General features: G+C 48.7%; 1 protein-coding gene across 1 annotated transcript; it reads left to right on the forward strand.

Moving 5' to 3' along the window:
• The first annotated feature begins 521 nt into the window (after positions 1-521).
• RGS8 (regulator of G protein signaling 8) lies at positions 522-24,945 on the forward strand. Its single transcript, XM_036442545.2, is given in 7 exon segments — positions 522-704; positions 707-780; positions 1,130-1,203; positions 5,664-5,765; positions 6,597-6,661; positions 18,248-18,414; positions 19,820-24,945. Coding segments are annotated over 7 exon segments (807 nt in total). The 5' UTR covers positions 522-562; the 3' UTR covers positions 20,003-24,945.
• The last annotated feature ends 360 nt before the right edge of the window (positions 24,946-25,305 follow it).

Here is a 25,305-nt window from a genome sequence, read left to right on the forward strand (position 1 = left end):
CACGTGGGTAAGGTGGTTTGGGAGAAAAAAAAGTAGAAGACAGAAAAATTGGAATAATGTGCAGAATGGGCAGAACAAAGGGGGAAAAAAAGTCTCACTCCGAAACGTAGGCAAGTAGGGGGAAGTTGCTAGGTGATGGATGAGGGCGAGAGGTGGGTTTCCACTGTAGGAAAAACCAGGTGAGAGACGGGAGCGCAGAGTTGGAAATACACACATGTTTGGGGCGGTGGAAATTTCTCATTAAGCAGTGAGGGGTGGGGTGGTGGGGGCCCGGGCCGGGGCCGGGGGAGGGGTGGGGGTGGAGGAATGCCTCTGTCGAGGAAGGGGCCAGCTGAGAGGTGACAGAGGGGGTGATTCACTCGGGGCTTGGTGGTTGGGCTCGGTACTGCAGCAGGATAGAAATTGGGAGAAAGGAGGTGGAATTTGATGTGTGACCTGCCCCGTAGCTCTCTTGCTCTCTGCATTTATCACATCACATCACACCCAGCGAGACAGCCCCCTCCTCCCGGCTCATTAGGAGGCTTGGTTCCTGCTGTCGGCAGCTGTCTGGGGCAAGGTCTTTATGCTCCGTGCTCCCCGAGCGGCAGCCAGCCTTCAGCGGGCAGCAGAGCTCATTAGGAGAGGGCCTCCCCGGACACTTGATTTTACTGGCGGCAGGAAAGAGTTAATGCCTACGGCTCCGCTGCCCCCTGCACAGCCTCTGGGCCGTGGGGACCTCTCCCCGAGAGCGAGCTTGAGCCAAAGAAGCAGGGAAGCAGCTTCGCGGAGCTGAGGAGGAAGGTGCGGGAGGAGTGCCAGGCGAGCCGCGCTCAGGGGCACCTCCAGCATCCTGCCTATGAGGATGGGTGTGCAGGCTCTGCCCCGGAGCTGAGCTGAGCTGAGCTGAGCCGAGCCGCCGCCCGCTGGGTGTAGGCTGCTTCAGTATTTATTGGATGTGACAAACGGGAGAAGCGATTTCAGCGGGGCTGCTCGCTGCCCGGCGCAAGTGGTGGGAGGTGTATTGTGCATGCATGCATGTGGAGACCTATGTGCGTGCCCGCGGGTGCCTGCGTGTGCATGCACACATGCCCTTCGCCCGCCGAGGATTTGACTGCTAAACCGCTAAAAGCAAGGTCTGCTCTCTCCCCAGAGCTCCTTCAGCCACAGCCTCTCTGATCATCCCGTAGGCAGAGACCCGCAGGCCATGAGGACCGCTCAGAGACAGTGAGTACGGCTTTTTGCTTTTCCCTCTCTCGTTGCCTGCACGGGCTCATTGCATTATCCATATTTAATTAACCTGCCTCTCCATATTGATTGCTTTCTCTCCACCGAGGCTTCGTCTCTCTTCCCCTCTTTATAAATCTTTGCTCCTTGCTTTTAACCTCCTTCCCCCCCCCCCCCTCTCATTGAGCATCCTCTGTTTTCACTTGGACCCATTCTGTAGAGTCACCTGTAACTTGATGTCCACCTCGGAGGGCACATGAACTGTGGGTGTAATCACACTGTTGGGATTCTGGGTAACCGCAAACTCTGTCCCCCCAAAAGTCAAGGGCCAAATGGGGTAAGCGCCCCGAGGTGCTGGGGTGATGGGGAAGCTGGGTTAGAGGACCTTGCAGGTCCTCATTCAATGGGCTCCAAGGCTGAGCTCACAGAAGGGGCAGTGAGGGGTCTGAGTCCCTGGTGGGCACTGCTGGATGTGGGAGAGAGGGAGGAGGCATCTAAGCAGCTCCAGCAAGCCGGTGAGGGCTAGCTGTGGGAATGGGAAGGGTGACAAGGCAGTGGCAGGAGGCCTGGGGATACTTGCCCCAAACGACCTTGCCTGCTCTGTGCGTGTGGGTGGGAGTGCCTCGTTCTGCTCAGCTCCCGGGTAGTGAAGGCCCCTGGCCTGGGCTTCCCCCTCCTCTGGGCTATATCCCACAATCCAGAGAAAATGAGGCGGAGATGCCCAGAACAATGATTTCTAGAGCTCCCGACAGCTAGGAAAGGCTTTGATCTCCTGACTTCTGAGCAAGCAGGTGTACGGGGTGAGACCAGGATTAAGGAACTGCCCCTGCTGTCAGGGAACTCAGCCCTTGCCGTATCCTGGGGATGAGCCTTACACAAAATCGAACTATTATTTTGTGGGTTTTGTTTTTTTTTTAGTTTTAACATCTTGTTATTTTGTTCATTGTGATGTTATTCAAAAAAGGTATTTTAAAAAGTCTGCAAAGTGTTCCTGGTAATAGCAAAAGAATTTAAGTGGATTTTAGAAGGGACTTATCTGTCTCAAGGAGGTTTCTGTTAAGATGGATTCTGTGTTTGGTGTCAGGGTTCCCCAGGGGATTCCTTTTTCGGATAGACTGCTGTCTTCACAGGCTTTCCTACCGGTTCTCTTCCTGGGAACAAAGGGCTTGACGCCCCGAGAATGGGACCCTCAGCAGAGCGAGATTATCAGTCCATCAGCCTTCAACCTCTGTCCCCTTTTCCCGATGTCCCTCTGCTTCAGGTCGGGGACGGGCCAGTCAGGGGGCGCTGAGGCGGGCCAGGCAGCTTCCATAGGAGGGAGGAGGGGTGAGTTGGGGATTCATCTCGTCATTCTGTGTCTGGGATCCCTGCAAAGGAGCAAGCCTGTGCGGTGACAGCGCCTGACAGGCTTCCCCTGGAATCACCCAACCTTCCTCCCTCTCACGCCCTCCCGAGGCTCCCACACTCTCACCTCTGGACAGGTTCCAACCTTGGAGGGAGGTGAGAATCAGAGCAGTAGCCAATGGAATGTTTCTGGAGCAAGTGCCGTGTCCCTCCCATGTCCCCCTTCCTACCCTCCCCCCATTGGCTGTCTGGTCACAGGATCCCACCCAGGTAACTCAAAGAAAACAGTAATTTTTGGCTCACCAGGCCCAAGCCTCCCTCCCCTGGGGCACGTGCCCCACTTTACCGTTGATGGCCAATAGCGAGGGAGGTAGAAACTCCTGACCGGCAGGCAGCCATGTGAACTCACCCAACAATTTTTTCTTGTCCATCCTCGGTTCGTCTCCCTGTCTCAGGACGAGTAGAAGTTTGTGGGGAATGGGGTGTGAGTGGGGAGGTATGCAGTTGGCATAAAGCCCTCAGAAAGGATCTCTAGCACAGTCAGAGAGAGAGGGCGGCCCCCTCTTACGGCGGATTCTTTGATTTTAGGTGAAAGGCCGTGAAAGGGTAAACCCCTGTGCCCCGCAGTCTTATCTCCCGCCCTGACGTCCCTGCACACCGGCCAGAGGGTTAACCGTAAGCGGGTGCCTGTATGGCCGCCTTACTGATGCCACGCAGGTAACTGATGCCAACCTGTCCTTTTGCCCCTGCCCCTCTGCTCTTTCCCCACCTGATCTGCTGTTGGGGTAGGCCACTTGTCTCCGTCCCCCAGGCCTCCTGTGTAGACTGCGCTGTCCTCACCTGGGTGCTTCTTGCAAAGTTATGGCCTTGCAAGCAGAACCTGCCTTTGCACCAAGCTTTCCCATTGATCAGCAGGGTGAAATGTGCATGAGCTTGTATTGAACCATCAAGGGACTTCTATGAGTTACTGGGACAGGGAAAAAAGATGAGGGCTAGCCTAGATTTTTTTTTTTTAATCCTTACCTGAGGATATGCTTAGAGAGAAGAAGGGAGAGAGAGAAACATTGATGTGAAAGAGAAACGATCAGTTGCCCTCCACACCTGCCCCGACCAGGAATGTGCTCTCATCGGGAATTGAACCGGCAACCTTTCGGTGCACAGGAGGATGCTCAACTAACTGAGCCAGTTGGCCAGGCAAGATTTTTTTTAAAAGTAACTTTAACTCCGATTCTTGCTTTTGCCCCTATGATTTCAGACTGAGCTAAAAAATTAGAACGGAGGTCTCAGCTAGACAAGATAGAAAACCAAAACCATTTTGTTCCAAAGAATAATTTGTGGAAGATTTTTGCAAACTGTTGTTGTCTTGGTAACAAGTAGCACACTTTACTCTGGCCCCTGCTAACCCTTGTTAGATGGCTTGCATGAATCTGACATTTTTTGGAAATCCTCTTAATTGCTTTTCCGGGACACGACCTGGTGTCACAGCAGCCTGAGATTTGTAAGAGTGAGTGGACATGAGACGCTATGGCAGATGTTGTGAATGCCAGGAAATCCATGGCTTCGCAATGCACCTGGCTGAGATGGGAGGTGGGAGCACAAGATGTGCAGGCTCCATTTTCTGCAGGACAGCGGACATTTCTGGGAACTTGGGTGTCCCAGCCTTAAAAGACCCCTTCCTCAGAGCTGGGCAGTGGAAAACGAATGTTGCCCATGCTCACCAAGTATAATAACATCCCAGTGGGTGTTCCTTAGATTTCTGTGCATATTTGCCCTAGGGTAAAATCCCACTTGAAGTGAAAGGAAGAGATGGAAATGGATGACCTTTAACGTTTCTGCTCAGGCTCAGGATTTGTGAAAAAGAGGGAAGAAAAATCAGGCGGGAAGGACTTCCCTTCAACATGGAGAATAACATCTTCTAGGTCTGTTTCCAGGGCACATTGCTAGAGTGTGTGGTCCTGATCTGATTATACCAAACACCTGCCACTTACCTTTGCCCTCCATGCCCTCCATGCGAGGAGTTGCCAGGGTTAAAGTTCGGACATCAGTAAACCTATTTTGTCCAGGGCCAGAAAGTAAATATTTTCAGCTCTTGGGCCATATAGTCTGTGTTGCAACCACCCAACTCTGCTCTTGTGCACAGATGGGAGTTGTATTCTTATAACACACAGTTGTTGTGTTCTTATGTAAACAGATGGGAGTTGTTGTGTTCTTATAAAACTTTATTTACACAAGCAGGCATCTTCCCAGGACTGATCTCTGGTTGAAGGTAAAAGGGGCTAATGTTGGGAATCAGAAAGAGATATAAACAATTTCTCATTGGATCCTCCACAATAGATAACTATTGTAAAGTTGTCTGGACCTTAGGGAAATAAAATGTATGAGAATTCTAAACATGTATGTTAAAATTTTAAGCATGCTGATTGAGAGATGCCAAAATACAAATAGAAATAGGCGAGCCTAGTTAAGCAGAGAAAAGAACTGACAAAGGGGACACTGGTTATCCATGGCTGAGTATTCCAATCTCCCTTCCTCTCACCGGCAATCCTTGCTGGTCTGTAGCCACTCATGTATATCCCTAGGTTTGTGGGATGAGAGGAGGAACATGAGTCCCACTTGACCTACTTGTACACCCCAAGCTTTGTGCTCTGAGACCCTGTGAAATGCATTCCTGCTCAACCCTTCACTCTGTGGGGGCGCTACTCTGGGGCCTTTGCATCCAGGAGCTGTGGCGGCTACCGCTTCGCCTTCCTCATGGAGAACAAGATGTGGTTTGTTATTTTGTCATCACTGTATTTCCCTTCCCTGCAGAGAATCCTAATTTAGAAATTCTTCCCAGCTCACGCCCTTCATTGACTTATCATCAACTTGCATGTCAGCTCTAAAAAAGCTAGGCCTCTCGGGGCAGGGTACCTATTGCTATTCCTGTCTTCGAGATAGGGAGTGTGTATATCCCCTGATCTTCTAGGTGATTCTCCTCCCGAAGGAGAAATCTTCAGGGGCCCCTGGGAGCAGGGTAGGGTCGGGGAGGTAGCCCTGGCTTCTGCAGCAACAGCTCCAGGGGCCCTCTAAGGGGCTGACAGCTCTTGTCATGACAGGCCAGGCCCTTCTTGTTGCAGGAACAAAGGGATGAGGACTCGCCTGGGATGCCTGTCTCACAAGTCAGACTCGTGTAGCGATTTCACAGCGATTCTTCCTGACAAGCCCAACCGTGCTCTGAAGTGAGTAGTGTGGCCACTTGGGTGTCCCCAGTGCCCAGCGTGGGGCGCCCACCGTGTGGCCACAGAACCCGTTCTTCTCTAGTGAGCTGTTGGCCAGATGAACCGAGGGACAATGCATTCCTGCCTCTTGGCAGCTCCCTTTACACACCTGAATGTGACTGACAGGATGCTTATTATCCTTTCCCCGTGTATCACTTAGTATGCCTTTTCATTCCTTTCCCTTTTAAGAAAATCATTTTAACCATCACTTTTCTAAAGCTGCCGTGGAGGGTATTTCTTGGTCCTACTTAGTTGTCAAGCTGAGCTCTCAATTTGGAAATGAACGCTCCAATCTATTTGAAAAAACCTGCTTAGGTTGAGATAATCTGGATTCAGTGCCTCTCCTCTGCAGGCCCAGAGTTAAAATGATGTCACAGATGTCACCTCATTTAACCCTCCTAGGGTTCCATGATGGGCGTCATTGTCCCTATTACAGAGGTGGAGAAAGTAGGGTGGCAGAGAGGGAAGTCAGGAGCTCAGCCTAACTTTTCTGACTCCCAAGACCAGTTTCTTTCCATGGTGATCTTGACATTTTTAAACCACACAATTGCTTAGCTTTGTTCTTTGACTGAAAGCTGATATGCTAAATTCCCAGAATGCCAATCCCGAGATTCCTGCATCCATTTCTTAAGAATGTCACAAATTACAGTGACAGAATTTCAGGAATCCAGGTATGGGTCTTCATTTACCCTGCGTTGTTCTGATCTGTTCTGTGGGCAAACCTCAGTGGTGGCTAAAGGCGAGAGAAGGTCATTTCAAAAATAGTCAAGAGACATGGTTTTTCTTTTCTAGGAGACTTTCCACAGAAGAAGCCACCAGGTGGGCCGACTCCTTTGACGTGCTTCTCTCCCATAAGTGTGAGTAGAATTCAGGTTTCGCCCTGTCTGGGCAAGCCATTCATTTATTAAAACATGCTGCCTACCAGGCATCAGGCAGGGGCTGTGCAGCTCCAGCCCCTGCCCTCAGAGCCTTCTGTCTGGAAGGGCATATGGGTCACAAAACATAATTTACATGCAGTGGAAAGAGGGCCTTCTTTTCTGTTTTCTGGGTTGAAAGTAAGGTTCTAAGAAGCCTTTATGTTCTCAGCAGGTTTAGCAAGAAAAATGTGAGCTTAGGGAGTTGGAATAATGGATCAAAGGAACAAGAGAGTCTAGGTTCCATCCCAGATCTCATTTATAAGATGAAAGAACTCCACTCCCCAACCTCCACCCCCGGCCAGGCCAATGGAGTGCCTTGGGTTACTTGTCAAATGCATATCCTGTGCATTTTGTCGTTCGCTGGAGTTGGCAGATTTTTTTCTCTCATTGCTTTTTATTTTGGGGGGTTCACTACCCCAGCTGCATCATGCCCCTGTTTCTGACTGGGTGCAAGTCTAACTAGAACACACATCCTTTTCCCCATTTCCTCATCTTTTAAGCCTTGTGTTTCTCACAAAGGCAGACATAGTTGTGGGAAGGGAACCTTGATTTTGGCCACGCTTTTCAGTCCTGGCTTTTTTTATTTTTTTTTTATTTTTTTTTTTACCTTAAACAAGTCCAAGTTCACTAGGCCTTAAAATCCCAGCAGCCTTAAATACATGGGCGTGGGAGAGAGAAGGGTCTTTTGAAGAGAAATGGCTTCACACGGACAGCTGGTGCTCCTCTTCCATGTGCCTTTTCACCATTAGAAGTCCCGGTGGGTCTGGGAGCAGAAGGACCGCTTTGAGTTTAGAGAATTGTCTCCAGTGAATTGGGGAACATGTTTTCGCAGAGTGACGTGAAGAGCATTGGTTGGTAGTCAAACCTATCTTTTCAGTTTTGACCCGGCTCAGCCACTAGATGGTTTGAGTGGCCCTGACGGAGTCCCTCGGTCTTCAAAAGATGTCTTCACAAGTGATTTTGCTTTCAAATGGGTGAGCAGTTTTCTCTGCCAGAATCCATGATCCTAATGCTTATTAACAAACTAGAGGCCCGATGCATGAAATTTGTGCAAGAGGCTCGGCCCTCACAGTCCTGGCTTCATCCAGAAGGTCATCTGGAAGGACATCCAAAAGGTCGTTCAGCTGTCTGGTCTAATTAGCATATTACACTTTTATTATTATAGATGCTTCTGAATAGATTTTAAAATGAAGTGTGGAATCTAATGAGAAGCACATATTGTGGCAAGTAACATTGTGAGATTGTCGTTTTAGTGTTGTAGGGATTATACTGAGGAAGGAAAATAAAGCAGCATACTACAGCATATATAACATATGGCTACAGCCCCAAACAGAAGCTTATGTGGTGAATCTGCTAAAGCAATGGCATATGTAGGATAATACTTAAGATTTGACAGTAAAGCTTTTTTATTTTTTATTTTATGAGGCCATTCTGACTTTCTGGAGGCACATTGGGCTACATGAGTGTCATATCAATTTACACCTTTACGGGTTGGATTTGGCTCAAGGTCATCTTGAAGTCTCGCTTCTATTTCAGATTCATGACTGACTCACTCAGTTCAAGTCCCTAAGGCTGTTTCCTTATTCTGAAATGGGGCTAGGAATACCTGTGTGCTAACCATCACCCAGATACGAGAATCTTCAGAGGAGGACACCTTTGGATAATTTTGGGTTTTCAACTCCAAGGTGTCTTTTAAGAATATGGTGTTTTTAAGCATGATGCTTTTAATTATCAAATGCAAAATAAATGTGAGAATCAGGTTGCGAGGTTGCTGCCAATTGAGTTATTAGAGACAGAGTTTGGGTGTAAACTGAGTGGCTGGAAGCTTCAGGCATTTGGGGGTTGCTGCAGTGGTAAGAGCTGGAGATGCAAGAGGTTTGACTTTGTTTGATTTAGTGTCTCTTAGACCGGAAGACACTTGGTTCTGCTGTTGTTGGGATACTTTTGGTTTCCAGGAATCCAATGACACTCTTCTGAGATGGGGACTCCACTAAGGGGCTGGAGGCTGATGCCAGATTGCTTCTTTGGAAAGCTACAATGGCAATAGGCTTTGGACTGTGGCATTCTGTGATCCTCCTTGGAGTCCGATGTTCTGTTTTTATTTGTTTATTATGGGAATAAAAAGCAAATGGAGCGAACGCCTTTAAGAAAGGGGTCTCTGTGCAGGGGTCACTGGCAGCATTTTAAGGTTTTAGGACTTGAATGCTTCCTCCCCGTGAAGGTGGCGTGGGAGTCAGAGCCCAGGTTGCCTTGAAGAGCCCTGACAACTTTCTCTAAGTCTGACTAATTTGGGTTAGTATTGTGACTCAATTAGGGCTCATGAGGCTTTTCCAAAGGGATCGCGTGTGTGCTGGTCCCTTAGGAGGGACAGCAGTTGATCAGAGGTGTACAGGGCTTTCAATTAAGACAATAAAATATCCTTAAAAAAAGTAAAGAAAGGAAAATTGCTGAATGACTGGGCTCCAGAAAAAAATGTGCATTAATCTAGAACCTACTCTCTGGCAATTCTCCACATCCCGGCAGCTGTCCCTCCTGAGTTTTCTATTTCAGAAAAATTCAAATAATTATTGCTGTTCCCGTGCTCAATCTACAGAGCTTTGCCATCCCTGCACTGCAGGGTATTTTGGGCAGTCATTTGTTTCACAAAAGGTGCATTTGAGTGTTTACTGCGTACACAATCTACGCCACACAGCTGGTTGGCTGATGAATAGAACAGTCCCTCCCGGGTGGAGAATGCCACTTTCTGAGAAAACAGGCAAGCATTCCCTCAACACAGGAAATAATACAGTTTGCTGACTGCAGATGGGGGCCCCCTCAAGATTGCAGATAGGACCCCGACATTCAGTGCCTGTCTTAAAGTCCATCTTGTTCATATTAGAAGTCTTCACTTTGGGAAGCAAAGGGCTGCTTTTAGTTGAGAGCATTGCTTCCGTTTAATCAGGGAACATACTTCCGTACGGTTAGGAAGAACTTGGCTGGTAGTCAGATTTTGACCCAGCCCTGCAACTCAACAGCTGGGCAGCCTTGGCAGAATCCTTGGAAAACCTGTTTCCTCGTCTCTACAGCGAAGGATCTGGAGTAGGATGTCTCAGAGGCTGGATTCAGACACACCCCTCCCGCGCCCCCCCCCCCCCCCCCCCCCCCATCTAGGATGCCATCTGCAGTAACCATCGAGGCTCGGTAATAACTAGTCACCCTAGGCAGGTGGTTGGAGTCAGTGCTGCCTGCAGGGTTATATAAAACTGCTTCAAAGCTAAAATGGCTCGAGCACCCAGAAGAGGGGTGACTGCATCTGTGTTATGAAGTCTCCTCTCTCCATCAGGGTCCCACTGTTCCAATCAACGAATTCCAATTACAGGGGTTAAAAAAGCAAGACCGTTAGTTCTTAAATCTGAGAATGAAAAAAAAAAAAAAAGTCTGGGAGGCAAATATTTGGAGCAGTCTTATTTGCAATCACATTTGCTGACAAGTGCAGTATGAAGCTGAAGAAGCATCCGTGGAGGTTGGGGAGATAATCGCTTGCTAAGTGCTCTCTTTCTCTCTCCTTTAACTAACAAGTGAAAAATGAAATTAAAATTGCTGATGTCTTCATTAGATAGGGAAGGATTTATAATGTGTGTTAATTTGGCATCATTTTCCTGTTCATCCAGTGACAATTAGACTGGGTGTCGAGGTTGGGCATGTAGTGTGACCCCTCAGAGTGTGTGTGTGTGTGTGTGTGTTCGCGTGTGCGTGCACAGACACCCAGAATCCTTTCTGCTTCAACAACTCATACCCTGAATGTGAAGGCTCCCAGCTTGTGGGACATCTTTTCTGACTGGCTGCTGGAGAGCAGGCCCCAAACTGGGTGTCTTCTGTTTGCATTTTTCAAGAAGTTCAGACACATCCTTGTAATTTGTTCAGCTTTCAGTTCAGGGGTGGGAAAGTCTGGCCCACGGGCCCTATGAGGCTAAAGAAAGCATTTGGTCTGGCCCTGCCAAGGCAGTAAGGGCAAGTTAATTAAATGTTTGACTAAATATGCAGGCTAATTTTTAAGTTGATAATTTTGTATGGCCTGCGAATGATGTTATAAATATTCAAATGGCCCTTGGCAGAAAAAAGGTTCCCCATCCCTGTTTTAATGGGACATCCAGTCCTTATCTCCAAATCAGTCCTCCCTCCCTCCCTTCCTCCCTCCCTCTTTCTTCTTCCTTCCTTCATCCCTCACTACCTCCTTCCTTTGTGTTTTGGACATAAAAATTGGATTCATTCTACTTTTAAGGTGAAGGTGTAGACAGGGTTCCTTCCCCTTTCTTCTCGCCTCTTTCAGCCTGATCCTACACCTGGATGACAGAGCCTCACCCTGGGCATCTCTTTGGTCCTTAGGTTTGTTTTACTGTTTGCATGGAGCATGGAGGGTCGATGCTGACCTGTCCCCACTAGGCCTAGGGAAGGTGTGGTTAATGGAATAGCACGATTGAAAGCTCTTTTGTGTTTGCAGAGTTGGCATCCGTCTCTGAGAAAAGGAGACCAATAAAGAAGCATTTTGTTTTTAAAAATTAGCCTCCTTAGGGATAACAGTTAAAATATAGAAAAATGTAATGACTTGATTGGGTCACACAGAAAACAAACAAACAAACCCTAATATTACCAGCTCACGAAATTTCTTAATTATCCACCCAAATGGTCTTTAGCTCTAGAATCTACAGTTCCGCAATGAGGTGTCCATTTGCTGCACAGCCCTCCCCACATACCTCTCCAAATCAAAGGTTCAGACCAAACGGTGTAACTCAAAGTGTGATCCAAGGAAGGCAGTCCCAGGGGCCGCGGGGGGCTGGGGAGAAACCAAAATTCTTGGTTGTGCCTCAGCCCCGCTGAATCAGAATCTCTGGCAGGACAGGAGGGGCAGCAATCTGTTCCCTCCCCCTCTTCCCCCCACCAGCCCTCCAGTAACATCTGTGCCCACCAAAGCTTGAGAAGCACCGCTCTGAAACGCGAGTAGGTGCATCTTAGTGGGGCAGGTGGTCTGTGCTTTCCAAGAAACACACTACCCACTACATCCTAACTTTCCCAAGTTCTCAGGCAGCACACCCTTTGAGGGTATGTCACCTGCGCATTGCAGATCCCACGTTTGTAGCAGGCATGGTACCGGCTGTTCACAGGAACTAAACAAATATAGCAGGTGTGCTTTCTGGGTAAAGTGGGGATAAGGGTTAGAGATATGTGGACAGTGGTGAAGGGGAGATTTCTCCTTGCCATCCTCTCTACATTGCTGTAACTTTGACTTGCACCCAGAGAGGTGACTGCATTTAGCCTTTTTTAGGAGTGGCCGGCTTATATAAGGCACCTGTCCAAAGCTGGTTGAAAAGGTTCCAGTAAAAACAGTTGAACAGGCCTCCAACACCCATTCTGTCATTGACCAGCAGTGTGACCTTTGGCAAATTATGTCACCTCTGTAAACCCCACTGTCCTCATCTGTCAATAAGGAACCATAAGACTTAGCTTGTAGATGTGCTGTGAGAATTAAATGTGATCATAGTCCTGGCCGATATGGCTCAGTGGATAGAGCATCGGCCTGCGGAGTGAAGGGTGCCGGGTTCGATTCTGGTCAGGGTCACATGCCTGGGTTGTGGGCTGGATCCCCGGTGGGGGACTTGCCCGAGGTGGCTGATCCATGATTCTCTCTCACCATGGATGTTTCTGTCTCTCCCTCTTCCTTCCTCTCTGAAATCAATAAAAGTATATTTAAAAAATAAGATAAATTTTAAAAATGTGATCATGATCATGAAATGCTAAGCATGATGATTTTTGCATAGAGGGGTTCCATAAGGGCTAACTATTGATACTTTAATTATTATTTTTTTTTATAACACATTAAACTCATTGAGAAAGCATTCATTTCATGCCTCCCATATACTAGAGATGGTGTCAGATTCAAGCAGCTTGAGGTTGAGATTGAGCAGCACAGGCTGTGGGGCTATATTAGAATCACCGGTGGGCTTATTCAAATTCCATAATACCTTCCCCTTTGCCTCATGCAGTTTTGGCATCTCTTCCTCATCCTGCCTCAATTTCCCCTCAATGTATGTGAGAGGGTCCCTCTAGGGATGTAGCTGTTAAAAGCCCCGTGGGTGAACCTGATGAATCCCTGTTGTTTTCCTACAGATCAAGCCAACAAGGCAAATTTTCCTGGACACCTCGATTTTGAAATCTTCCAGGCTGTGGTGTACATGGGGTTTTAGAAAAGTTCTCTTGCACTAACAGTCGCTTGTGGGTGCTAAATTTGTTCAGGGACACTTGTCTCCCCTTGAATAGAAGACTCCCGGCTTGTTTCTTATAGTAGTTGGAGGTACAGGCTCTGGCCTGTTATTTTGTCACTTGACTCAGCTTCTGGTTGATAAACTAGAAAAGAACTTTGGAATAGGAGTTGTAAGGCCCAGGCTGTTCTTACTCTTCTGCTACTATATTCTAGGAATAAAGGCCCATGCGACCTCAGAGCTTCGCCATCTCCTTGTGTCCAGCGTAAGGCCTGGTCTAAGAATCTCTCATGTCCTTTCTGGCTAAAGGTTCTAACAACCATCATGTCCTATTACTCTTATAATATGTCACCTTGCTATATATACCCTAACACAGTAGAGATCATTGAAGGAAATGTTACTCACAAGTCTGAAGTGCAATTAGCATACCAATCGTTTGCTAATAAATGGCAGTAACTGGAAATAGTTTGCCCTTGACATAATGCCCTTACCTAAATCTTGTTTAGCCCTAGTTATCTGTTTAAATACAAACACGTAGGATGCTATGCTTATCACAAATTTCAAATTAGAGAACTTGGTCTGGGATGAAAGTGGTTTTGACTTCACCATTAGTGCATGTATCTTGGATTTTATAAACAAATGTGTTTTCCTCTCCTATTCTCTGCCTGACCTTGGAACCCACTCACCAGTTTATTTTTTCCAATTGATCAGGGATGCGAGAGGACTCTGGTCTTTGAGACTGCCCTTTGGTAAACAGAGAGCTAAAAAAAAAATAAATAAAAAAAAATTGCTTGTGATCTTGTAATTTTCCAGGCCTAGGAACCGAGCTAGGCTTAAGCTTACCCCCTCGATGCCAGCTCACTCAGGGCTCCTGGACCTTGAACCGTTACCCAAGCCAATCTCCCTGCTGCACCAGCTGCACCGCTCATTCACAGCGACCCAGTTTCCCTTCTTATGTAAGCATCCCGCATTGGAGAACCAGGGAGAGCAGGCCGGCAGCAGGCAGCGTGTGCGGCCACGGGCTGTGTTCTTGGAGAGCCTGTGCCTGCTCCGGAGGATGCCAATATTCTGCTCAGTGTTCCAGGAATCCTGGACAGGAGCCTTAGACACCGATCTCAAAAAATGTGTAATGTTCTTAGAGCCTGGGCTTCTTAGAGGACCCTACAAAGAAAACCAAAGGGAAGTGGGGGATGGGGGGAAGGCAGATCCTCATGTTTCTCTCTTGAACTGTTCACCACCCAATGCCTTTAATTGACCAGGATTATGTTCTGGTATTAGGCATGTTGTGTTCTGTGTGATGGTGCCTTAAAGCAGGCATAATGATCACAAACATGGAGGGAACATTTATGATCTGAGTGTCAGGCTCTGTGTGCTGTTTACATGTATTATGTGATCATCCCCACAGTCCCCTGGGGCAGTGATGTTAAGGTCTGCATTTTTTAAAATTCTTTATTTATTTATTTTTAGAGAGAGAGAGAGGGAGGGAGAAGGAGAGAGAGAAACATCGATGTGCTGCCTCCTTACCAGGGATCCAGTCTTCAACCCGGCATGTGCCCTTGACTGGGAATCGAACCAACAACCTCCTGGTGCACAGGATGATGCCCTACCAACTGAAACACACTAGCCAGGGTTAGGGTTTGCATTTCACTGATGAAAGAACTGAGGCCCAGAGAGGCTAGCATCTTGCCCAAAGTCACACTAGCTAGTGTGTGTCCGGACATGATCCCAGGGAGAACAGCCTCAGGGATCAGAGAGAAGGCACTCTGTCCAGCTGCCTGGAAGCTGTGGGGATGGCGGAGGAGGCTCTGGTTCCTTGGACATGGGGAGGGGGGGGCCTGGAGTGGGGGGGAGAGAGCAGCATCTGGCATGCAGAGTGGAGTGCATGGAGCCCTTGCACAGCTATCACAATGCAGGTCACACCGAGATGTGCCTATACATGCCCATGAGCCTTTCCGAGATAAACCAGCATCCTGCATTTTAAACCAATTGCAGTGCCTGGGCAAGCAGAAGGGGTCTTTGTGGAGAGAAAGGGAATGATGGGAAAAAACAGTGAAAGGGACAGAGGGCAGGAAAAAAAAAAATGGGACAGGAAAAGATGCTGAGAGGTCAGGGAGAAGACCAGAGGAAAACCTTGCTGAGAAGCTATGGGAGGTGGTAGAGGGGAGGGAAGGATGCAGGTGGGAAGAAGAAACCCTGCTGGCTCTGTTTCCCTACAATCCCTTTGCTGGGGGACATAAGCAGGAAAGGTGGGTGAGGTGGGGGACCAGCAGTCTGTACTCAGAAGCCCTCTGAGGCCTTCTGCTCTGGGGAAGCGGCCAGGATCCCACAGCCTCGGAGGCTTTCCACCCTTCTCATGCCCATGGTTCGCTGAAGCTTCTCTCTGTGCAAGCCAATTCTCTAGGTGCCAGTTTCCTCACCCTCACGATGGAAAGAAGCAAAGCAACGTCCCTGAGAGCACATTGCAGGTGTTATCTCTTTAATTCACACAAAGACCCAACAAAGCTGAGGCTTAGAGGAAAAGAGATAACGTCTGTACCTCACGGAGCATAAGGCCAGTTTCCTTAGCTGGGTTATCGTCACCCAATCCTGTCGATGGAGGCAGGATGGTAATTTTCTTTCTTTCTCTGTAACTAAGCTTGGCTTGCCCACAAACACCCATTTTTGTTTGATGAAAAGCAAAACAAAATCTAACGCAAACAATAAACTTGAGCTTTCCCAACAGGCTCTCCCACGTTCCTCCTCTAAGTCATTTTGCATTAGCTCTGTTAGATAAATACATCGTGTTTTGGGGCCCTCCCCCCAGCCTCTCCTTTCCACTCCCTGACTGCCGTGGAGAGGCAGCAGGTCCTCCCTGAGAGTGTCCATGGCTCTTGTCACGTGTGCACTGGTCCCACTCCAAGGCCACCTTGGCTGTCTTGGGCAGTGTCTCCTCAGAGGCTTCCACAGCTTCAGCTGGGTTTTTATCCAGCTGTGGCCTCGGAGTGGTGACTCTGCCTGTGGCCTCAGAGTGGTGGCCCTCTCCTGGCAGGTGGTCTAGCTCTCAAGTTTGAGTTCTTTGGAGCCTGTGGATGCTTCTGGACCTCCCCTGGGAGAACTTGGAGGCGATGCAGGTAGCAAAGAGAGCATCACAAGGGATCTTATGGGCGGAGATTTTTAAATTTGTTTCTGAGGTATCACAAGACTTCGCACAGTATGTAGTTGTACATTAGTAGTTTTGAAATATTTTGTTGAGTTGAGTGAATGATTCTCAGGCCACCTCTCTGCCTAACCACTGCCAGGCCACTGTTTCACAGTCACTTTGATGCTCAGTTTACCTGGGGTTTCTAATCCCTCTTCTCAGGGTTTCAAACTGATGTAGGAATGAGGTTGGGTGGGATCCAGAGCAGTGCTCTTATTTGAGTGTCTCCCCCCCCCCCCCCGTAACAAGCTTATTTCCATCCTTTCTAAAGGGAAAACAAGCTTACATCATTTTCTGCTTTCTCCATTTTCTATATCGAAGAGATAAGGTGACTAGAAGTCCTGGTTTTTTTGCCTGTGGGGGTCATGGTTTATGCCCAGTCTCCCTATGTGATTAGCAGAAGTACTCCCCTTTACGCTCAGAAATGTCTTGGCTTGCATGATGAGTTCATGACCATTTCTAGTTTCAGCTCATGCCTCCAAATTTAGATTTATTTATGATTTCAAATTTAGCTCTGGGAGTCCTTTTCTCTCTCACGTTGGGGGCTCTTGCAATGAAAAGTCTTGGCTTTTTTATGGCCATTGTTGTAGCATCAGTCTATATTGAAAGACAAATAGTGGCCTTTTAATTAGGAGAAATAAAAATGTTTCAGAAAAGTAAAAGCAAACATTCAAATATATCAACAGCGTAGCACCGCCAATCCATCAAATAATCCAGCGCACTGTTCTGGGGCGTGTTGGTGGACCTCAGTCATCGAGCAGGGCATCCCATCCCCCAGAATTAAGAACTGCTCACATATTGCCCTCCTAATGGATTTTAGAAAGAAGTAAATCATTATAGCCAGAGCCATTTTCTCTTTTCTTTTCTTTTCTTTTCTTTTCTTTTCTTTTCTTTTCTTTTCTCTTTAATCTTGTATTGATTTCAGAGAGGAAGGGAGAAAGAGAGAGATAGAAACATCAATGATGAGAGAGAATCATTGATCGGCTGCCTTCTGCACGCCCCCTACTAGGAATCAAGCCTGCAACCCAGACATGTGCCCTTGGCTGGAATTGAACCTGGGACCCTTCAGTCCGCAGGGCTGACGCTCTATCCACTGAGCCAAGCCAGCTAGGGCACGGGAGCCATTTTTACTAGTGCAGTGACTATTCTGCACTTCCCCTGAGGGAAGGAACTTTGGGCTGTCAGTGGCCAGGCTGCTGCAGGATAGCTTGCAGAAAGCTATCATTGTTATTCATTTGAAGGACAGTGTGGTAAGCGTTGAAGTAATTCATTAAAATATTTAAAATGAAAACATTAACTGAAATTCATAGACTATCAACGAATGCTATTTTCTTCTCCAAATCTGGGTGGTAATCCTGCACCTCTTATTCTGATCGGAGGCCGTGCTTGGATAAAAGCGAAAGGGTATATTCGATTAAGTCATGTAGAACAAAGGCTATAATTAATCTTAATTAAAACACATAATTTGATAGGCAAGGTCTTTTGAAATAAATGAACTATGTTGTAAACCATTAAAATACATGGCCTCAGAGGTTTTTTAAAGGAGGCTGGGAACCCTGTGCATGTACTAGAAGGGCATTACCAGCTGAATTTCAGGGTATGTTCACCTTCAGACATGACTCTGGTCGGGGCAGTGAAGGAATTGCCCTAAGGAATTCACACCTCCCTCTAGTTCATTTTATAATAGATTGGTGTTTTTTTTTTTTCGTTTTTTTTTTCCAGGGTGGTTGGCTTGTATTAGGGTAAGGAATAGATTACATGCATTACTTCGGCCTCATTAGAAACACAGGCTCACCAGTAGACCCAGGGGGCAGCCGACTCTGCATTAGGGGACAGGCAGTGACCACTGACGGCTGATTGGAAGTGACCAGGCCCTCCCACAGTCATTATTACTGTGGTTTCCTAAGCATTTCTTCTTAATAGCACGGTTGCCTCTGAGACTATCTGCATGTCCAAGAGCAGAAAGTCTTCAAGAGGTTATGGAGGCACAGTGGGGGTTAGTCAGGGCCACTCTGGCATTATTACTGCCTTTCTTTCTTCCTTCCTCCTGCAGTCCTTATGCCTAAGCTTCTTCCTATCTCTCTTCCTTTCCACCTCCCTCCACATCCACAGATGGGGTGGCTGCGTTTCTCGCCTTCTTGAAGACGGAGTTCAGCGAGGAGAACCTGGAATTCTGGTTGGCCTGTGAGGAGTTCAAGAAGACCAGGTCAACTGCAAAACTGGTCTCCAAGGCACATAGGATTTTTGAGGAGTTTGTGGATGTGCAAGCTCCGAGGGAGGTGTGTTGGCAGTGGCAAGCTCTTGTCAGGCCTCTATCCAGGGCTCTTGGCTCAGACTTCCCTCCTCATGGGGGTCTGAGCCAGGCATGAGTGGGACTTTCTTTTGAACTGAGCTAGCTGGCTCTTGATGAATGGGGGGGGGATCATTTTAAGAGCAGAGCCAAGGGCTTGTACAAAGGAGCTCCAGTAGGAGCGTTTTAGCTGTCTGCCAGTTAAACATTGCCTGCGGGAACTGTGGTTCTCTAGAGATTCGACAAGGAGAATCACCACTGACTCCATGTGAGTTTTCCTAGTGGGAAGCAGCATGGCTTACATATGTGTACCCCTTCTATAATTTTCGTAACGCTGAGTACCCCTCGTACTCATGAGAACATAGAATTAGGCGCAGCTAAGCACGGTGCAGTGCATATCCCCACCAAACTCCGGTGCAACGCGTACCCCCACCAAACTCTTCCCGTACGTACCCCTGGGGGTACGCGTACCACACTTTGGGAAACACTGGTTAATGGAATGAGCATCCACTTGGGAATCTTGTTCCAATCTCAGCTCCACCACGTACTATCTGTGTGATCTCAGTTAAGTTACCTAGCCTCTCTGAGTCACATTTCCCTGGATATTAAAGGATCTAATATCACCTTCCTTTCAAGCCTACTGTAGGTATTAGGGGTAAAGGACCTACTGATTATTTGTCAATGCTTATTAATGACAGTCATTTATATGATTTTATCATAACTTCTTATAATTACTTATAAGGAAATGAATTCAATGCACTGCTATTTTGATATATAAAAGATAATTTTACTTGGGAGGGTTTTTAGAAGAAAAGTGGTTGTTGTCAATGAGTTTAGGTGCATCACATACCTAGAACTCTTCAGCTGTGCTTTGACTTGGGCTGCAGGAGGCCTCTGGCCAGTGGCCAGGATGCTGTAGGCTTCTTATAATGCTGCTTGGAACAGAGATGTGCATTCTAACCACAGTCTCTCTGCCTGGAGCATTTGTTTTCATAGTAGTTAAGAAAGGACAAGAGGGCAAGCTTACTTTAGGGAACCAGCATTAATACTTGTCTCTAGTCTAACCCTTTGTCTAACATTGCAAAGGCCTCTGGATTAAGAGGTAATTGAACTGGGGTTTTGCCTTGGCTTTGTTACTGACTTTCCATATAACTTTAGAACAGCCTTTCAGTATCTCTTCGATGTATAAACTGGGATGAAGACTATATGGCCTTCAGACCTCATAGGATTCTATTTAGAATCAGAAGGGATGACCTCCATGAAACCTGTTTGAAAAGCCTGATTAGCCTTTCATCTTATCAGCTGCTGCCATTGATTATTACATAATTAGGGCCAGCTGCCAGGCGCCTTGGCCCTGGAGAGCCCGTGACCATGCTGTCTGTTTGTGTCTCCAGGTAAACATAGACTTCCAGACTCGAGAGGCCACAAGGAAGAACATGCAAGAGCCATCCCTGACTTGCTTTGACCAAGCCCAGGGAAAAGTACACAGCCTCATGGAAAAAGACTCTTACCCCAGGTTCCTGAGGTCCAAAATGTACTTAGATTTGCTGTCCCAAAGCCAGAGGCGGCTCAGCTAGACCTCAGATGGGGACTCCTGGAGATCACCGGCTTTCCCTGCCCCTTGCTGCCAAGACCATATTTTAACGTGAAATGTCAGGGGTGTTCTAGAGCATTGGTGGTTAGGCTGGGAGGCTGGGGTGAGGAGGGGGTGAAGGGCCATTCCTAAGTGTCATTTAGTCACCAGAACTGGGATTCTATTTCATTTACCCATATCTGCGTTTTGGTTAGTGGTAGCACCTTGCTGCACTCACCCTTCTCTGGGTCAGCAACTTGCCCTCCATAATGCCTTGGGGTCATCTCCACTGAGAAGGCAGATTCATAGGCTGGGCTCATCTGTAAATAATAGAATGCAGCCTCTGTACCTCCCACCCTCTCCTCAGTTAGGATTCCTGACACTCTAACTTGTCCTGTACCCCTGCGAGGAAGAGTTAGAAGACTGGCACACTCCTGTGATTTGCTATCACAGTGTAACCGCCAGTCCCGGGTGCTGGGACCTCACAGTTTCGGAGATAAGTCCCTTTGAAATCCCAGGTTTCTAGAACTATTGTTGATAGGCGGCCCCTGGGAGAAGGGGCAAACTCCATGGAGTTGGCTGTTTCTTCCATTTCCATACCACCAGTGTGCTCACTGCCCATCTTAGTCTAGGATATTCACAAGGCTACCCTATCCTCGTAAGACCCTTTCAGAAAGGGTCTTGGGAGATGTCCCTCCCCACTTCTGATATGGAGCTGCTATTAAGAAAGATACAGCTTGCCTATCTCCGTAACTTCTACCAGGAAGTTTCTCAGAAGTTGAACAGCCAGGAAATGTAGCACCAGTAGACCTTTCCGCAGTGGGACAGCATATAACCTTTCTGCTGCTTAATGTACTCTCTGCCCTCGCTTCCCTGTGGCATCACACATCACCCATCTCTTAGAATGACAGACAGCTTGGCAAAGGGAGGCGAATTCCCATCGCATGGACAGCTCTCACGGTGCCTAATGCTCTCCCTGTCCCTCTTTGTCTCTCCCCCCCCGCACCCCCCCAATGCAGGTCATGTAATCATGACAGGGAGAATGGGAACATAGGCCATAACTCTTTCCCAGCTTGCTTCCTGGGAGCGTGCTTTTTTAGAAAGGTCCTTCTCATGAGGGCCACCTTGGCGATTCAGCAGCTTTTTTGTTTTTGACCTTTTGGGATTAAACACGAGGCAAAGAAGATCACTGTGACATTTGGTTGTGGAGAACCTTCCTAAAATGCTTTCATGGTACCCTGGGACTGATCTTGAAAATATGTCAAGAAACTCTTACTTAGAGAAAGAATGAGACACGTGGAACCTACTCTAGCTGCTCTGGAAAAAGCTGACTTTGGCACAAGACTGCAGTACCAAGGAGATGAATCCTCGGCAGAGAGACGAGAAACTGGAAGAGGGCCCTGGAAGAGGCTGGTCTCTGGGTGAACTGAATCACAGAGAATGTGGCAAAGGAACTCCTGGGAGTTCAATTCAAAGTGGATGGACTGGGAGGCATGGCAGATCTCCAAAGCGTTTAGCTTGACTAAATGGAACAGCATCTGATTAGATGTAAACCCTGGAGCACAGGTGATTGAGAACTGGGCTGAAGCAGTCTCCTCCTGTGGGGTGATGGGCCTTTTCAGACAGGCAGGGGTTCCAGTGTTTCCATTCCTGTCCAGAACTGTGTGAATCTATTCCTTCCTTGGCTGCAGCTAGACAAGGTCAGGCAGGCTCTCGAGTCCCACTGGTGTTGGGTACTGCCCTGCCATTGCACATAGTATCCACGAGGATTGGTGTGTCGGTATGAACAACCAAGGAGAAAGAGCACTCATGCCTACAGTTCTCACACCGGAGACACCAGTGGAATTTCATGTTCAAGAACTCTGAAGCCTCAAAAGTGGGTGTTCCTAGTTAGATCAGGAAGTAAGTATTCCCTTGCCCCCCACTGGTAGAAAAAAACAAAACAACAACCATCCGTAGCTAACGCTGCCAGGATTAATGTAATGATCAAATTCTCAAACAGGGTATTTTAAACATTGTTTACATTCGAAATGTACATCTGCTGCCAACTCTACTGTCGAAAATGAGGTGCGTAGAAATTGGAACAGCACGGCATTATGGAAATCAGAAACGTTCTAAGAGGGGCCTTTTTACCACTTCCACTATCCCCCGGAGAAAGATCTGAACAAGAGTGTTGTGCGGTGGCCTCATTGGGGCCCTAGAGATCTTGCCAACCATTGGTGGAATGAAGGCTACAGATGGTGGTGTCATGGCGCCTGGTGACTTCCTCCCACGACGGGGAGGCATGAAGGACCAAGCTTGGGTATCCTGAATTTTGCTGCTAGTATGTGGGCATGTGTGGAGGAACATGATCGTTACGCTTATGGTACTCCCATGGAGTGTGTGTGTGTGTGAGAGAGAGAGAGTGGGGGAGAGGGGGAAGGGAAGGGAGGAGAGAGAGAACTGTGAGCATTAGACTAGTAACCACAGAGATGGTCTTCCCGTGGGGGTGGAGCTGTTTGCACACCTGTTCATCCTGCTTCTCACAAACGGCACAGAGCTCTCTGCTCTCATGCCTCCTTTCAGGCACTTTGGTGATGCCAACCCAGATTTTGGTCTGAGATAAAACAAAGAGAAATGTTTACAAAATCTAGAGCAATATCCAAGCATACCTCATCCCCGACCTTCCACCTCCCGGTCCTGCCTGTCCTCTTTCCTCTCCCACAAGCCCTCATCGCCTCGCCTTCTTAGGTGGGCCCCCCAAAAGGGGCCACTTCTTCCATTTAAAGTCTTCCTTTTGCTTCTGCAGTAGACTGCCTTTTGGGCTCCAGGCTTGCTCTGTGCCTGGGACCTTTGAAGGTCCAGGGCAAGTCGGGCAGGGAGCTAGGCAAATGTATGACTTTCAGGACCATTCTCCAACTGGAGTGGCCTTTGGGCCCCATTTGAATGTCAAGCTGTTTGGGGCTGGTGTGGAATTTCCTGTTGCCCTGGGCAAACAGACAGAGCCAGTGATCAGAGTGACAGCCATTCACAGCCCTGGGGAACCTCCGAGGTGAGGAAGGGCCCTTGGGCAGTATTTATTATTAAACTTGAGCTTCAAGGAAACTGCCCACCCCAGAAAGCCTGTTACAAGTTCTAATTCCCAGGTTCCACACCCAGAGATGCAGATCCAATAGACCTAGGGTGGGACCCAGAAATCTGCATTTTTAATGAGCTCCTAGGTGCGTAGTGAACCACACTTAGAAGAGAGATGGTCTAAGATGGTGGCTCTCACCCTTGGCTGCTCATTGCAAATTCCTGAAGTTTAAAAACCCAAATGTCCAGGTCCCACTCCAGAACAGCCTGGCCCTGAGACCCAAAGCATTAGTTTGTGAAGCTTCACAGGTGTTTCCAATGTACAGGTGAGGCTAGGAAGCATGGGCCTGAGGAGTGAGGAGGACACAGCTGAGCGGGAAACACCACTCTGTGGGCCAGAGGGCTGGGCCCCCCCACCCCCCCAGATTCACATAAGCACAGGGACCAGGACCCTGCCAGCCCTGAGGGTGACTGCTGGGTGGCCGCCTCTGTGCCCTTTCAGTCTGCCTTGCTCCTTTGAGATACAAATATCATGTTTCTGCTCCAGCTCCATGCGTTGTTGGGCAGCAGTATGCCGAAAGTGGGGGCTGAGGGGAACTTGGTTAAGAGAGGTTTTGTTACCTTCTCTCCTCCCCCCACGTCTTGTTCTCAGTGCTTTCTCCAAGCTGGCCTCCCAGGCTGTTCCCCTGTTTGTTTCCATGCACTCTTGCGTTTGGCTGTTTTATGTTAGTCTGTGCCTCTGTCCCCAAGGCCACGCAACACAGTAGTTGGGGCTCAGGTAGCGGGTGAAGGTGTGTGGTCGTCCTCATGGCGGGAGCACAGTCACTTGCAGATCCCTCACAGGAGGGCGTCACATCCTGGGGAGATCAAGCTCTCCGAGGCTTCCTTTGCCAAGGCCACCGTGGGGCTCCAGTCCCTGCTCTGGGCCCTCACCATTCCCTCTTTGGGGTCAGGCAGGATGGGCACCTAGAAGCTTCCTAGTTGATTTCACCCTCTGGTGCTTGCAGCTCTGAATCAGCCGAAGTTGTGGGCAGTGTCCTGCCCAGACTGTAGGCCCTGGCACCACTCCTCCTCAGGCAGGGCCAGTGTCTGGGCTCTGCAGACCCTGGGCTGTGAGGGGAGAGCATGAACCCTTTGTGTTGAGAGCTGGGGGAGGGAGGAACTGGGAAGATAAGGGGGAGGGGGGAATGAACAGGGAAAGTGGGGTCTGCTTCTCCATGAACCAGAAGGGAGAGAGGGTGAGGCCCATTCTCAGAGGCAGGAAGGGCTCCCACCCACAAGCGTGCCCAGCACCCTCCCTACCCTGTCTGTGCCCACGTCCAAGCAAGGCCAAGGAATTACGCTTTTCCACTCGCAGCTATCCTTGAATCGGCCCATGCCAATCCTCTGAAAATCTGTCCCCCCGGATTGGAAGCAAGAGAGGTGGCAGAGTCCCCCTGGCATCAAGATCCTGTGCCACGAGGCAGGAGGCTTGGAGGAAGAACGCAGGAGCAGATGTGTCTTCCTGTCCCCAGAGCCTCTTTGGACTCCAGCTCGATGCTGTGGACCACATGGGAGATTGCAGGATGGGGACACTGGCCTTCCCGACGGGGGACCGGGACCTCTCCATAAACTGCCTCGTCCCTTTTTTTTTAATTCTGATTCCCTTCCTGCTCCCACCCCTCTGCCAGGTGCAGAGAAGGTGGCTGGCCTGGGTGTGTTCCCCAACCACGGTAGCACTAGCTGAGTCACGCGGCGTGCACACTTGTAGCAGCAGCTCACCTGCCACCCAGAGCGCTTGGCTGGTGGAGTCCTCATTGAGTGGTTTCATTGCCGTGCAAAACCGAATCATGTCATTCACCTTGACTATAAACAAGCCTTTGAGACATAATAAACAGAACCTGAACCCGCTGCCCTTTGCTGTCCGCCCACGTTTCTGGCCAGCCGGCTCTTTCTGAGGCACCGCTTCACACAACACGTGGACACCCCGGGGGAACATTCGCCGGGCCCCACCCAGCCCGGGCTGGCAGGGGGCCAGCCGCTGGCAAAGTGGCGGCCGAGTGGGTGGACACGGGATGGGGATGGTTTGGGATGAATGCGGGGGTGGAAAGTGACCTCGGGTTACGAGAGTGGCTTTGAAACTGTAAAAGGCCACACACACGGGAGGTGGTGTTTGTCTTAGTACCACCTGCAGAGGGATAATGCAAGGAAGAGAAAGGCTGAGGGGTGGCGTGTGTGTTTGTTCAGCTGGGCAATCTGAAACAGAGAGGTTGG

Source organism: Pipistrellus kuhlii, unplaced genomic scaffold (assembly GCF_014108245.1).
Source record: "Pipistrellus kuhlii isolate mPipKuh1 unplaced genomic scaffold, mPipKuh1.p scaffold_m20_p_18, whole genome shotgun sequence".
Classification (NCBI taxonomy): Eukaryota; Metazoa; Chordata; class Mammalia; order Chiroptera; family Vespertilionidae; genus Pipistrellus; species Pipistrellus kuhlii.